The sequence below is a fragment of the Rhododendron vialii genome, chromosome 7a (assembly GCF_030253575.1).
Source record: "Rhododendron vialii isolate Sample 1 chromosome 7a, ASM3025357v1".
Classification (NCBI taxonomy): domain Eukaryota; kingdom Viridiplantae; phylum Streptophyta; class Magnoliopsida; order Ericales; family Ericaceae; genus Rhododendron; species Rhododendron vialii.
In genome coordinates, this window is record NC_080563.1 from 22,518,369 (window position 1) to 22,534,841 (window position 16,473).

General features: G+C 37.0%; 1 protein-coding gene across 6 annotated transcripts; it reads right to left on the minus strand.

Annotated features, from left to right (window-relative positions):
• Positions 1-273: 273 nt before the first annotated feature.
• Positions 274-15,609, minus strand: LOC131334072 (E3 ubiquitin-protein ligase UPL6-like). Of its 6 annotated transcripts, none has more exons than XM_058368941.1 (5): positions 14,839-15,609; positions 13,960-14,030; positions 13,157-13,345; positions 10,474-10,617; positions 274-1,250 (listed from the first exon to the last, which is right to left on the minus strand). In XM_058368941.1, the coding sequence occupies exons 3-5, from the start codon at positions 13,286-13,288 to the stop codon at positions 1,062-1,064; spliced, it is 465 nt and encodes a 154-aa protein (XP_058224924.1). In that variant the 5' UTR covers positions 13,289-13,345; positions 13,960-14,030; positions 14,839-15,609; the 3' UTR covers positions 274-1,061. The 6 variants fall into 6 exon arrangements, 1 of the variants encoding a protein (XP_058224924.1); XR_009202024.1 differs by lacking the exon at positions 13,157-13,345 and adding an exon at positions 12,663-12,704 and having other exon boundaries at positions 1,144-1,250; positions 14,912-15,609; XR_009202021.1 differs by lacking the exon at positions 13,157-13,345 and adding an exon at positions 12,663-12,704 and having other exon boundaries at positions 1,144-1,250.
• Positions 15,610-16,473: the final 864 nt, after the last annotated feature.

A 16,473-nucleotide genomic window follows, 5' to 3' on the forward strand; every position in this document is an offset into this window, starting at 1 on the left:
ATGACAAAGGTGATTATTTCACAGAAAGTAACGATGACAGCACCATGCTGTTACAGAAGAGAGATTTTTCTGTGACAAAGGTTGTCACCAAAAGTACCAACCATGACAACCAATTGTGTGTCACCAATAACCTATCGTAGTGGTAGTACACACAACCGTGACAATCTCTTTTGTCACCAAAAGTAGGACGTAGCAGCAAATATTGTTTCACCTGCTTACAAAGTTTCAGATTTTTTTGCATCTTATAATTCAACTTAGCGAAACTTAAATTGCGAAAACTTAAATTGTGAAGAAGCAAAATATCATTCAAATCAAATATCCAATAAGTCAACATTCATCATCCAATTTTACAACCCTTCAAAATATTCATCCTACAACAATAACCACTTTAAACTTAATAGCATTACCGAAACTACATAACATCCATATTCATGGTGTGTCCAATGACAAAAAAAAATTGAAAACAAGTGTTTCATTTAACTACCAAAAAGTCTTCAGCAATTATGTAACATGTCAAGCCTATAAAAGGTTCTAAAAAAGAAAGAGATTTTGCACCATGTTGTTATATAACGAATTATGGCATGACTCATGAGTGACTAAGCGAGCTACCCAACCCAGATTTTGATGTCATTCTACATAATATCGATGATATATATGCAGCCTACAGCAAAACGTTGCCAGAATCGAAGTGTCGGCATCGGATACGTGTAAGACATGGACAAGCTCCGGACACACTTCAGACACGTGTCCGACACATGAACAACATTAATTCAAGCTTTATCACACTTTTAAAACTATTAGAAAATTCAATGGTAGCATCCAGCCTCTGCTTAGGGTCATTCTCTTTTACAAAAATTAAGCACATGGAGAATATACCTTCTCATTTCTTCATTTCATGTAGCATCCGTCACAGTTCATGGAAAATACAAGAAACTAGTAACGTGAAAGCTATTGAAGAATGTTCTACTTGTACTGCGTTATCACACTAGGTACTGGCCAAAAGGTAAATGAAGAAAAAAGAAGCTTAATCATGAAAACCATAATTTCAGACAAAAGTCAGTTCATGAAGGTGACATTGCAATTGTTCTATAATTTTTGTGATGTAGCATTTTAGGTAAATAGTAGATAGAAGGGGCAATTCCACTTTGTACCTTTGCAAGAACAGTTCCAAGAAAATGAAAATACTGGAGATGTTGTTCATGCACCATCAGTGATCCAGGATTGGGGTAGAGCAGGTGGTCCGCTATCTCCTGGATTATCAAGTCTAGCATATTCAGTAAAACATAAAGTAGGCAACAGGAGATAACAAGGAAGGTTATGTATACCTGCCTAACTATATAGCAAGTGCTAAACGAATACTTTAGAGAGAAAAACAACAGCATTTCCTTCACAATAAGAGCTAATCATATGCATATTATCAATTTGCACTTTGCAGTAGTACAAATAAGCTGTGAACCAAATACCATAAGTAGATCCTTTTCCACCACCCATAACTTTAACCAATCTATTTCCTAGGTACCTAGATAGCCTCAATTAAAACTGTTCTGGATTGAGGCCAAACAGCTGTTGCAAGGATCGTGATAAGATGCAACTTACTGTTATGCACATATTATAACCAAAAAAGATTCATAGTTGTTGAAAAATGTATGCATTATAATTTGTGAAAATTTATATGCATCTCTATTAATTATTTTGATGATTAATTCAATGATATTTTTATTCGGCAAATACAAAATTATCGAAAAGTCGATTCCCGAACTAAATATTTTCGTGACCTTGAAATATAGCATAAAGTCTCTTGGATTCATGATTTATATTTACAAAGACTTTATTGAGCTCAATACATGCTTTAACGGATTTATTTAGATGAAATTGTGAGCCACAGGTTGACGAACCGGCTGACAAGCCGGCTGTCTGAACAGAAAGCTGTGACAACCGGACGACCACCCGGATGACCACTCTATCCAACGGCTAGTTTCAAACGGCTAGTTTCCAACGGCTAGTTTCAAACGGCTAGTTTCCAACGGCTAGTTTCCAACGGCTAGGAAGCATATGGATGGCTATATAAGGCATCAAGAACTCATTAATGAGAACATACATAAGCTACAACATTCCATATTATTGCAAGAGCAAATTCTCAAAAGATCAAAGCCAAAAATTCTCATTGTTCTTCCACTTTCATATTATTCTTGAGAGAAAATTTGTACAAGTCGTGAGCGATAATTTTCATACCTTCTTCACATACTTGTATTTCCTAAGTGAGTGTTTGAGTCAAACACTTGAAAGCTTAGAAGACCAAATTCGGGTTGGAATTTGGGTGTTATTGTTTTTGAGAAGTTTTCGGAGAAAATTCTTGCGGTTGTGCTAGCTCCTCGGGAAAGCTAGAGGCATTCGGTTCTTGTAAGCACCCGCAAGACTTACAAGTTGTAATCTTTTAAAGATTAGTCTAACCTTCAAGTAATTGCTTGAGGAGAAGTGGAGTAGGGCCGGACCGTGGACAAATCCGGACCGAACCACTATAAACGGGTTCTATCTCTCTATCTCTCTATTTTGATTGCATACTTATTGTTTGCATATATTGTTAGAGATAAATTTTTATTGGTAATTATTACTAGCAATCCTATTCACCCCCCCTCTAGGTTGCATAATTTGGGTAACAATTGGTATCAGAGCCTCGGCTCTTGTTTGTAGATTTAACCATCTAAGAGTTAAGATCCATGGCAACCACTAGTAATGTTTCTTGTATCGAAGGTCAATCGTCCAATAGACCTCCCTTGTTCACCGGAGAAAATTACTCTCATTGGAAAAATAGAATGATGATCTTTATTCAATCCACGGATTATGATCTATGGAAAATTATCAAAAATGGTCCCATTATTCCTACTAAGAAAGTTGGAGAAGAGACTATGCCTAAACCAGATTATGAGTGGAGTCATTTGGAAAAGGCTTCAATAGAAAAGAACTATAGAGCTATGAACCTTCTTTTTTGTGCTATTACTCCCAATGAATATGATTGTGTTTCCGCATGTGAATCGGCTAAAGAAATATGGGATAAGTTAGAAATGTCACATGAAGGAGATAGTCAAGTTAAGGAGTCCAAAATTGATATTCTTGTGCATAGCTATGAGCTCTTCAAAATGAAACCGGATGAATCTATATCTCAAATGTTTGCTAGATTTGCTAGTATTACTAACGGTTTAAAAGCTCTTGGAAAGATTTACAGTCAATCCGAAATGACAAGGAAGGTGCTCCGTTCCATGCCAACCAATTGGGACACTACCACCTCCATCATCCTACAATCCAAAGATTTCTCAACATACACGATAGACAAGCTCATGGGATCTCTCATGACGGAGGAAATGCATCACAACCTCAAGGGTGAAAAAGAGAAGAAAGTTAAGGATCTTGCCTTCAAAAGTACAACAAGCAAATCAAAAAGCAAGGAGGATTCAAGCAACGAAAGTGAGGATGATGAAATGACGCTCATCACAAAAACATTCAAGAAACTCCTCAAAAATAGAGCATCTCGCAAAGGTAGAGGATTTTCAAGAAAAGATGGAGGCAAAGAAGAAAGTAGCAAAAAGGATCCAATCATTTGCTACGAGTGCAAGAAGCCCGGCCACATCAAAAGTGAATGTCCATATGCCAAAAAATATTCAAAGAAGGACAAAAAGAGAGCTATGATGGCCGCATGGGACAATAGTGACGATAGTAGCTCCAATGAGGACGATGAGCAACAAGAGGTCGCTAACTTGTGTTTCATGGCCATCGAAGAAAACGAGGTAGATCTCGACTCATCCTATTCCTTTGATGAATTGTTTATTGCCTATAAAGAGTTGAAAGTAGAATTTGAAAAGGTTGTTTCTAAAAACAAATTTCTTAAAAAGGTTGCTAAAGATCTCTCACTAGAAATGGATGATTTAATTGAAGAGAAAGATATTTTGGAGGAAGAAAATGAAAGTTTAAGAACCTCTTTGGCAAAAGAAAAAGAGTATTTGAAGGATACTTCCAAAAACGAATCTTTAGAAAAACAAATTGATGATTTAACTAATTCTCTTTCAAAACTCACTAATGGAAAAGAAAGTTTAGACATTCTTCTTGGAAAACAAATGGTTTTTTTTCACAAGGCCGGAATTGGTTATAATCCCACTCAACACAAAAATCTTTTTGGAAAAGATGTTCCTCCTTCTAACCATTCTAAATTGACATGTCATTATTGTGGTAAAATTGGTCATATTTCTCCTACATGTCCTATGAAAGGATACTCATCTTCTGATGCAAAAAAGGTTTGGGTTCCTAAGAACCGTATCAATGTTAACCTTCAAGGACCCAAGATGATTTGGGTACCAAAAGTCAAGAATTGATGTGCTATTGTAGGTATGCTTCAAAAGTTCTCTCAAGGAAGGTAGTTGGTACCTTGATAGTGGATGTTCAAGACACATGACCGGTGACAAGAGGGCTTTCAATTCTCTTTCGCCTAAAGATGGTGGACATGTCACATTTGGAGACAACAACAAAGGCAAAATCATAGGAATCGGTGATATAGGTAATTCTCCTATTATTGAAGATGTTTTACTTGTTAGTGGTTTAAAACACAATCTTCTTAGCATAAGTCAATTATGTGATAGAGGAAATCGTGTTATCTTTGAAAAATCCAAATGTATCATTGAAAATGTCAAAAGCAACAAGACACTCTTCGTTGGACAAAGACTTGAAAATGTATATGTTTTTAATCTCAATGATTTAAGTAATTGTGATATAAAATGTTTTTCCGCTTTGAGTGAAAATAGTTGGCTTTGGCATAGGCGCCTAGGACATGCAAGTATGGATGCTATTTCAAAACTCTCTAGAAAAAATTTGGTAAAAGGTCTTCCTAAAATCAAATTTGAAAAAGACAGACTTTGTGGTCCTTGCCAACAAGGAAAACAAACCAAGGTTTCTTTTAAGTCCAAAAATGTTGTCTCAACTACTAGACCTTTGCAATTACTTCATATGGATTTGTTTGGACCAACTCGCTCTCCAAGTCTTTGTGGAAACTATTATTGTCTTGTTGTTGTTGATGATTTCTCTAGATATACATGGGTGATGTTCCTAGCTCATAAGAATGAGGCTTATCCTAATTTCACTAAACTTTGTAGAAGAGTTCAAAATGAAAAAGGATTTGTTATTTCTAACATTCGTACGGATCATGGAAAAGAACTTGACAATTCTTTATATGAAAAGTTTTGTGATGAACATGGTATTGGTCATAACTTTTCTGTACCTCGTACTCCTCAACAAAATGGAGTAGTTGAGAGAAAGAATCGTACTTTGGAAGAAATGGCCCGCACTATGTTTTGTGAAAACTCTTTGCCAAAATATTTTTGGGCGGAAGCCGTTAATACCTCATGCTATATTTTGAATCGAGTTTTAATTAGGCCTATCCTCAAGAAAACTCCTTATGAGCTTTGGAATGGTAGAATACCCAACATTAATTACTTTCATGCCTTCGGTTGTAAATGTTATGTATTAAACAATGGAAAAGATGACTTGGGTAAATTTGATTCAAAATCGGATGAAGGCATCTTTATTGGTTACTCTCTTACTAGCAAAGCATATAGAATTTATAATAAGCGCACTAATCTTGTTGAAGAATCTATTCACGTTTCCTTTGATGAATCTAATCCTTGTGCTACTAAGGATGTTGTTGATAATGATGACTTAGAAATTACACATGAGATTCATGACTTGAAAATTCAAGAAAAAGTTGATGGTGATACTCAAGTAGAAAGCTCTCAAATCAAAGAAGATGAAGTTATTAATCAACCTCAAGATGCCATGGGAGACAACCAAGATCTTTCCAAGGATTGGAGATTCGTGCAAAACCATCCAAAGAACTTGATTCTTGGAGAAGTTTCGAAAGGGGTAACCACTCGCTCGTCTCATAGAAACTTTTGTGAAAATCAAGCTTTTGTTTCTCAAATTGAGCCTAAAAACTTTCCGGAAGCTCAAGATGATGAAAATTGGATTTTGGCCATGCAAGATGAGTTGAATCAATTTGAAAGGAATAAAGTTTGGGCATTAGTACCTAAGCCTCTTGATCACTCTATTATAGGTACTAAATGGGTTTTTCGTAACAAGCTAGATGAATCCGGAAATATTGTTAGGAATAAAGCTAGACTTGTTGCTCAAGGTTATAATCAAGAAGAAGGTATTGATTTTGAAGAAGCTTTTGCACCGGTAGCTAGATTAGAGGCTATTCGCATATTACTTGCCTTTGCATCTTTCAAAAATTTCAAGCTTTATCAAATGGATGTGAAAAGTGCATTTTTGAATGGGTTCATAAATGAGGAAGTTTATGTCAAACAACCTCCCGGCTTTGAAGATCATGTATACCCCGATCATGTTTTTAAACTCTCAAAAGCTCTATATGGTTTGAAGCAAGCACCACGTGCATGGTATGATAGACTTAGTTCATTCTTGCTTGACAATGGCTTTACTCGTGGAAAAATTGATACTACTCTTTTCATTAAAGCCAAAGGTAAAGATATGCTCATTATTCAAATATATGTTGATGATATTGTCTTTGGTGCCACTAATGATAATATGTGCAAAGAGTTTGCTAAGTGTATGCAAGGTGAATTTGAAATGAGTATGATGGGGGAGCTTAACTTCTTCCTCGGACTTCAAATCAAGCAAACTAATGAGGGGATCATAATCAACCAAGCCAAGTATGCGAAAGAACTTATTAAGAAGTTTGGCATGGAAGGATCAAAGCCAATGAGCACACCAATGAGCATATCAACTAAGCTAGACAAAGATGAGAATGGTAAGGCCGTCAATGAAAAGATGTATCGAGGTATGATCGGCTCATTACTTTATCTCACGGCAAGTAGACCGGATATAATGTTTAGTGTTTGCATGTGTGCTAGATTTCAATCATGTCCTAAAGAATCGCATTTAAAAGCTATTAAACGTATTTTTAAATATGTTGCCGGTTCTCATGACTTAGGATTGTTTTATCCACGTGGAGTTGCATTTGATTTAATTGGTTATTCGGATGCGGATTTTGGAGGTTTCAAAGTTGATCGTAAAAGTACAAGTGGGACTTGCCAATTTCTAGGGCACTCTCTAGTGTCTTGGCATAGCAAGAAACAAAATTCCGTAGCTCTATCTACCGCCGAGGCGGAATATGTAGCGGCCGGAAGTTGTTGTGCCCAAATATTGTGGATCAAACAACAAATGGAGGATTTCAATTTGCAATATGATCATATTCCTATTAAATGTGATAATACTAGTGCAATTAGCTTAACCAAGAATCCAATTCAACATTCTCGAACAAAACATATTGAGATTAGACATCATTTTATAAGAGATCATGTTCAAAAAGGGGATATTGAACTTAACTTTATTAGTACCGACAAGCAATTGGCGGACATTTTCACAAAACCCCTTGGTGAAGAACAATTTTGTTTCATTCGACGAGAACTCGGCATGTCTAATCATTTATGAAAAAGTTTTGTGTTCTTGATGTCAAAAAGTTTTTTTTTGGATTCAATGTTGAGTTGATTGAATTCGTAAATATCATACTTGATGGAGAGTACAAATGATCTTGATAAAGAAATCACCCTCCAAACATTTTATCATATGTTTCATTTTAGTATGTTTGGTATGCAGAAAATCAGTTTTATGATCTTTAATGCTACTCCTCTTAAACGATTTCTGGACTTAACCTGCATTTGTCAGTCGGATGTCCAAGCGGATGTCCAACCGGACAACCGTGAGGTTGAGACTTATTCAAGCTTTTGCGTTGCTAACTCTGATTTATTAAGTCTGTTACACTTAGTTTGTATGAACTTCATGGCTTAGTGCTTAAATTGTCTCTTATATACTTCGCCGATATGAATTTCTTGTCTCTAAGCTTGCAGGGATAATCATTCTCGGTAATACCCCTCGCATTCTTTAAAAAGCTCTCTTTTAGGGGGAGCATGTATTAAGGGGACACAACAATAAACACCCGAACACAATTTTCTTCCCCTATTCTTGTTCTATTCGGCGCCACCCCTATCTCTATCTCTTTCGGCGCCGCATCTCTACCACATCTCTACCGCATCCCCTATCCTATCTCTATCTCTTCATCTATCTCTCTTTCGGCGCAGCATTTCAAACAATTCGGCGCAGCATTTCAAACAATTCGGCGCAGCATTTTCAAACAATTCGGCGCAGCATTCCAAACACTTCTCTCATACTCTATAAATTCCACAACACTCTCTCTATCTCCTCATCTATCTATCTCTCCTTCTTTCTCGGCCTAAAACTCTCCAAATCTCTATCCTTCAAAATCGAGCAATGGCAAACATACCGCAAGGATTACCGATTGAGTTTTACGAAAGAGATGCCGAACGAGCAGAGTTCAGGTTGTTTATCCAAACCATTTGGATGCAACTCTTTATCTTCATTCTGCTGTGTGCGTTACTTACCATGAGAATACCACCATGGTTCGGATGGAATGTAAATGTGGATACTCTGTGGTATTGGATTGGCATTATAGCTGCCGTTGTAGCAGCCATTATTCGAGAATACGAAAATCAAGGACGCCAAGCTCTCAATGAACGAAGATAGAGTGCTACAGGGCAAGAGCGGCATGGTGCTGGAACCATGGCCCTATTGTTTTTCTCTTTTTAGTTTTTTTTTATGATGTCACAGGGGGAGAAAAAGCCAAGTTTTAATTGATCTATCTTGCCATTTTGGGCAAATTTAAAAAATTGCTTGCTATGATCTGATGATTATTGCTATTACTCGTTGATCATAGATAACTGCTTTGGTGCATGTATTAAGGGGGAGATTGACATAACTCCTACTTGAATAAAAACTATCATTTTGTGTCATCATCAAAAAGGGGGAGATTGTTGAAAAATGTATGCATTATAATTTGTGAAAATTTATATGCATCTCTATTAATTATTTTGATGATTAATTCAATGATATTTTTATTCGGCAAATACAAAATTATCGAAAAGTCGATTCCCGAACTAAATATTTTCGTGACCTTGAAATATAGCATAAAGTCTCTTGGATTCATGATTTATATTTACAAAGACTTTATTGAGCTCAATACATGCTTTAACGGATTTATTTAGATGAAATTGTGAGCCACAGGTTGACGAACCGGCTGACAAGCCGGCTGTCTGAACAGAAAGCTGTGACAACCGGACGACCACCCGGATGACCACTCTATCCAACGGCTAGTTTCAAACGGCTAGTTTCCAACGGCTAGTTTCAAACGGCTAGTTTCCAACGGCTAGTTTCAAACGGCTAGTTTCCAACGGCTAGTTTCCAACGGCTAGGAAGCATATGGATGGCTATATAAGGCATCAAGAACTCATTAATGAGAACATACACAAGCTACAACATTCCATATTATTGCAAGAGCAAATTCTCAAAAGATCAAAGCCAAAAATTCTCATTGTTCTTCCACTTTCATATTATTCTTGAGAGAAAATTTGTACAAGTCGTGAGCGATAATTTTCATACCTTCTTCACATACTTGTATTTCCTAAGTGAGTGTTTGAGTCAAACACTTGAAAGCTTAGAAGACCAAATTCGGGTTGGAATTTGGGTGTTATTGTTTTTGAGAAGTTTTCGGAGAAAATTCTTGCGGTTGTGCTAGCTCCTCGGGAAAGCTAGAGGCATTCGGTTCTTGTAAGCACCCGCAAGACTTACAAGTTGTAATCTTTTAAAGATTAGTCTAACCTTCAAGTAATTGCTTGAGGAGAAGTGGAGTAGGGCCGGACCGTGGACAAATCCGGACCGAACCACTATAAACGGGTTCTATCTCTCTATCTCTCTATTTTGATTGCATACTTATTGTTTGCATATATTGTTAGAGATAAATTTTTATTGGTAATTATTACTAGCAATCCTATTCACCCCCCCTCTAGGTTGCATAATTTGGGTAACAATAGTACATACTGCAGACAAGCTCAAACCCAACCTTGGATTACTATTGACTGCCCTCAAATAGTTTAGTTTGGCCCCAAAAACTTTATCCAATTACACCCACTCAATCTAATTCCTACTTATTTATTTTTTCAATAACCAATACTTATTTATTTTTTCAATAACCAAAAAAAATAAATCATTTACTGTTAAACTCTTCAATTGACAATGTTCTGAAAACCCAGCAAGCTGCTAACTTTTAATATCAAAAGAAAATCTTTCCTTCAAAAACAAACCTGACAGCTATTCATCTTCAAACATTAATACCTTAGCTCTTCTATTGATTCACGTAACAACCCATCACAAACCACGTGTAGGAAGCCTAGGGTCAAGGTTCACTAGTTCTACATAATGGGCATGGGAGTCAGTGAACCAATAACTATTATATTGTCTGGCGGCTTCGTAGATTTTAAAAAAAATCCATTTTTTTTGCTAAGCAGGCAATACTCCATATATGAAAAGCAAACCAACAATTACCAGGATGAGATCATATACCTGTGATAGAAGATCAGAAGCTACAATGCTAACCCTATGCTGAATAAATTCTAGGGGGTGCCTCTTAAGAAAAAAGACATCAGCAGTAGACTTGGATAAGTTTGGGGAAGCAACATGATTCACCCACAGGAGCTGCCATAAGGCCTACAGAAATGAGCAACCAAAATGTTAAATGGCAACTGGACATCCATCTTTATAGCCCATCTTATATCTTTCTTCTTTTATTGTGTTCCGTTAATAATTACATTCTTTGCAAATATGGAGAAGTTGGAAGCGGATCCTCTGTCCTGATTTCCCTGTTCGAGTCCCCTGTCCCACACTTCCCCTTCTGCCACGTAGCCACACCAAACACCCATCCAACTCTATTAATTCTATTACGTACAAAACTTTCCTTTGTTGAGTTTTTATTTTTGATTTTTTGGGATCCATTACAAGTCTTATAAAGATGATTTAAATTGCATGTTATTCTTAAAATATTTTTTTATGGGTTCTTGAAAAAAAAATGAGCTCAATCCATTTTCGTTATCGATATGGCTGTTTCAGAATTTGAAGGCGCCCTACGAATTTTTTTAGTGCTCCAATTTTCAATCCGTTTAAACTAGTGCGGAAATCTTATTTTTCTTATCATTTCATCTTAAATAGTCGTAATGAATTTTTTGCTCTAAGGCCTTTCAACGAGCACCCTAAGACTCTTTATTTAGTTTCAGGGCTCTGTTAGGGTGCCCATTGAAATGCTTTAGAGCCAAAAATCCATTACAACCATTTAGGATGAAATGATATGAAAAATAAGATTTTCGCATCGGTTCAAACAAATTGAAAATTGGAACACGTAATTTTTTTACTCCGTTTATATATTAAAAAATATAGTTAAAAAATTAAGTGTTTCAATTTTTAATCCGTTTAAACCGGTGCGAAAATCTTATTTTTCTTATCATTTTATTCTAAATGGTCATAATGGATTTTTGGCTCTAAGGACTTTCAATGGGCACCCTAAAAGAACCCTGAAACTAAATAAAGAGTCTTAGGGTGATTATTGAAAGGCCTTAGAGCCAAAAATTCATTACGACCATCTAGGATGAAATGATAAGAAAAATAAGATTTTCGCACCAGTTTAAATGAATTGAAAATTGGAGCACTTACAGGATTCGTAGGGCGCCTACGAATTCTGAAACAACCATATCGATAACGAAAACGGATTGAGCTCATTTTTTTTTTCAAGAACCCATAAAAAAATATTCTAAGAATAACATGCAATTTAAATCATCTTTATAAGTCTCGTAATGGTCCCACAAAAATAAAAAATAAAAACTCAACAATGAAAGGTTTTGTACGTAATAGAGTTAAGAGTTAGAGGGAAGTTGGATGGGTGTTTGGTGTGGCTACGTGGCAAAAGGGGAAGTGTGGGACAAGAGACTCGAACAGAAAAATCAGGACAGAGGATCCGCTTCCGGAGAAGTTCCAGCATTGGCCCAAACAGTGGCCATATGCCATGCAAACTGTTTTCTTTCGCAAAGAAGTTGTGCATTTGGAGTTGGGTTTCAATAGCGTGTTAAAGAAAATTACGAAATAAATTTGTGGGTAACTTCAATGACCAACCTTCACTACACTAGCAACCCTTGTCCAGTAAAAATTAAGATAAATTCCGTCGCCAAATTTTGCCAATGTGCATAACCTTTTTCTACCTGTACTTTTTAACAGAACGTGTAATTCTATAATATTTTCTTTGGTAAGAAGTCAATTAAACCAAAATGACTTACTCCTATGTACATAGCCACCCCCTCTAATATACCTCTAGCCGTGTAACATTTCCATCCAAAACTATAATCATAATGCAGTTTCAGACATGTGGCTAAAGAAATGAATCTTCTCGAAGCTAATCATACAAATAATCCTTAGTGCAAATAATCCTCATAAGATATGTTACACGTTGCCATCAATCTAGTTAGGATGCAAAGGTGAGTGAACCTCCAAACTTATGTTGGTTAGGGATGTATCTTATGAGGCGCATTGTACCTATACAAGAAGGAAACGATATGACTAAAATGTGATCTCTACTCAAGCATAAAACAAAATACATAACAGAACTTCAAGAGAAAAGATTCATTTGTTAAGTTGGTGAACTAATCAAACCTCTTAAATATTGGTGTTCTCTTCTAGATATATGAACCAGAAACCTAAATTCCACCAACCTTAGCTGTGTTCACTTCAGTTAAAGATCAATCCAAGCAAATCTAAGTCAAAAGGAGAAGTCAAGATTAAATATAACATACACACAGATTCCCAAAAATGAATATGCAGCAATGAGAGTAGGCTACGGGATGTGATAAATATGAAAGAAACATGAGATAATTTCTAACTCCATAACAATACATCCAACTGTGTATACTTTTTAGTATACCCACGTAAACTCCTTTGCTTTTATAGTGATGAGCAGACAACTAAGTTTCTATGCCGTGACGAGAATTATTCAACAAGACAATTATCCAGTGATTAGAAGTGTTCAGATGATTCCAGCATACTTAAACCATCAACTAATCTGTATCAATTTGCTACATTGACTTGAGTGCATAAAAAGTAAGTAAAGGCTCTAACAATCGATAAAATATTCTTTCTAGCATAGTTTAGTGGTTACTAGTTCGATAAATTATTTCGAGCAAATAAATTTCGAAGGTCGGATGCTCACATTGATGAAGGATATAATCATGTATGGCTTCTTCATAAACCATAAAACTAGTTGTGCACTTTGAAGCATCTCAGATGTGGGAACGGCTGAAGGAATTCTTCGCGGCTTCGTCTCTAGGAGAGAGGTATGCATACATCAACAAAAGATACATTCTAATAAATATCACAATTTAGCAATTAGTGTCTGAAACTGCAAACAAATACACTTTTAGAAGAGAAGAATAAAAGACCAATCCTATGAAGCCATTCTTAATTCTCCCAATACCAAGTGGCCAAACTTCCAACTCATCAGATTGACAGCCACAATAGGAAAAACTAGGCTCCTAAACCTAATGGAATTTATAGCAGCTTGTAGGTATTTGGGTAGTGAAAAAGTAGTTGGATCTAAGTTGTTCGACAAAAAACATTAAAAAGACAGCTGCTGAATCGAAGGAAAACACCCTAAGTACATGTAATATCAAAGGTGTTATTCAAGAACAAAGAAACTATAATGAAATTAAAAGAGTTCTTTTTCTATAATAATGAAATCAAAATTGAGTAGAGTTTAAAAGAGTTTAAACTCTGGATTGAAAGAGTTTTTTTTTTCTATCACGAAATTAAAATTGTTTAAAAGTAGCCTACTTTTGCAAACTCTGGATTTGTGGCCATTCTATCCTCAGAGAAGTATGAACAAGCTTTATTTTCTTCTTACATGAAATTATCATGCTTCTAGTTTTCAATAAGTACATTGAAACGAGAGTTGAGTGCCGCCCGAATAGAACAGCACTAAGGAGTGTTGAATCTACAAGAGACAAGCTTAAATACCTAGTGAGGTTCAAACACTCCAATTGTTGGTAATTATCAATAATCAGTTGTAAGCTTTTGTCTGAAATATTCTGCAATTATCAAATTAAAGCCCACGATTCATAGATGATTCTTCTAAGCAAATGGTATTGAACTCAATAGCTGAGTACAGAAAACAACTTAAAATTATTAAAATATAAAATCCAAGGGATATATATGTCCAGGACATTCACATGATACAATCTTGAAAGCAAATCAAACAAACCTCTGTACCTACATTACACATAAGTTAAAGCATCTCAAAAATAAATTTCCGTTTGACCCAAAAAAAAAAAAAAGCATCTCAAAAATCAGAAACCAAGTTTTCTAGTTCTTCCTTTTATTTAGGTGACAATCACACGACTTGAATGACTGCGACGCACCATCTACCTATACAATTGCAGCTAGTCATGGAAGAAAGCCCGACTACTGCCTACTTGGGTTTGGCAACTTGGATCCTAATTTCATATATTTACAATGGGCTCCCAAGCACATTGCATCCAAGTTCAGCCTACGACAATAAAAGAATTTTCCATCCTGAGATTCTACTTTTGTGGCCCTAAGCCATTACTCTGCCTGCAAAAAAGCTCCTTAAAAATTGTAGCCTTGTAAAACATAGCCAACGATTTTATTTAGTCTATGCCCAACAAACCAACAATTCTAGTTCCGTATATTATGACTTGTACTGAACATAACATGCTAGAAAACTCGTCATCTCTTGATGTACAAAGAAGATACTCTATAAAAGGAGTTCAGTTATTGTTCGTAACAACAGGTGAAAAGGAATTGAACGGCAAAAGAAGGATTTTATTTATCTTTTGATACGAGATTACAAACACTACAAAGGAACACGAGAGCAACCTGAAAAAGAAGAACAGACACTAGGCCAAAAGCTATGCTACAATTCAATACTATCAACCGAAAGCAGCCTCACCGAATTGCATTTCTTTCCCTCACATTGAACTGAAATAAACAATCCAATAAAAACATAAGTTAATTATTCAAATTACTGATTAAGGAGTAGACAAAAATAAACATACCAAAAACTGTGATTACTTCTTTCAGAAGAGTCCCAAAATAAAAACAACACTTTTTTAGGCTAATCTTTTACCTAACCTGGGGTTCTTAGAGGATCCCCAAATTGAATCATATTGTTTTTATATCCAGCCCTACAAGGGATCTCAAGTGAGAGATTAAGAGAAATCACTCTAAAAACACATGAGATTTGATTCATTAACGAATCCAAAGGTGAGCAATGTGTATCGATTTTGAAAATCAATACTTCACATGCTCTAGATATCAGTTATCATACTCGTATAGAATCAATAAACAAAGAACGAATCTGAATATGAGGTTCTCAAAAATCATTCCAAAAAGGACAGATTCGAAATCACTTATTGGTGGAGAATCAATGGGTGAGCCGTAAACATCGTAGCTTGGAAACCCTTGCCAAAGCTCTTGAATCCAGATTTGCAAAATCAAAAACCCTACGGGAACAATTTGCGTCATAAAGAAAGAAATCCAAAATGGACTTTGAAACGGAAAAAAAATTGCACAAAAAGAAATTCAAAAGCCCTAATTTCGTAAGTAATACAAAAGCCCCAATTTTTCAGTGCAACCCCCCCCCCCCCCCCCCCCCCCCCCCCCCAAATTTCTAGGGTTTGACAAGTTGATGGGCCAAATATTCAAGGGGGGAGATGAAGTTGGGTGGTATCAATTAGTGACAAGGGAGGAGAGCTCTTGCGAGGTGGTGGACGGAGGAGGAGAACGAGCTCACACAACAAAGGTGGAGGAAGAAGTTTGCGTTTGGTGCAGGGATGAAGCGTTGGAATTGGGCGCGACGAGATCTGTCAAAAACAGTCATAGTATATGTAGCGGACCGAACTCAACTCTGGCTTCGCCGGGGCTCGGCTACGCCGAGACATGCCGGTCGTCGGCTTTGCCTTCGCTTTGCGTCCAGCAACGGAAAGAACCATGTCAAGTTCGGCCACCTTTGGGAGGTGGCCCCGTAGACGATTTTTGCCTGGCCCAAAGTCCCTTCAGGCTCAGCTACCCCCGCGATCTTACGGGCTCGGCCACCTGCACACTCACGTGTCGCCCCGCGTGCTGAGGCGGTTACACCAAAGGATAATCATGAGCGCACGTGGAATGTGCCAGCTCACACCAAAACGGTTACCAGATTCATCCGGTGACGTCACGACGACAACGCCTGGCCCGCGCAAGGCACGTGCCCGTGCTTGGAGAGCAAGTCAGGAAGGCTCTATAAGTACCAAAGGATAACGCCTCTAGGAAGGTACGCACTCATACACTCGAATACCGACTCAAAACCCTAGTCTCTTCCCTTTCTTCCTGCACATACTTATCCTCTCGCCGGAGGGCCTTGCCGGGCAACCCCCGGCCAGGTCTTAGTCGTGCGCTCACTGTGCAAGCTACGTGGAGAAGGCTAGGAAGCCACTGAACCAGCGGAGGAAGGACTCGAACCGGATATCACGGGCC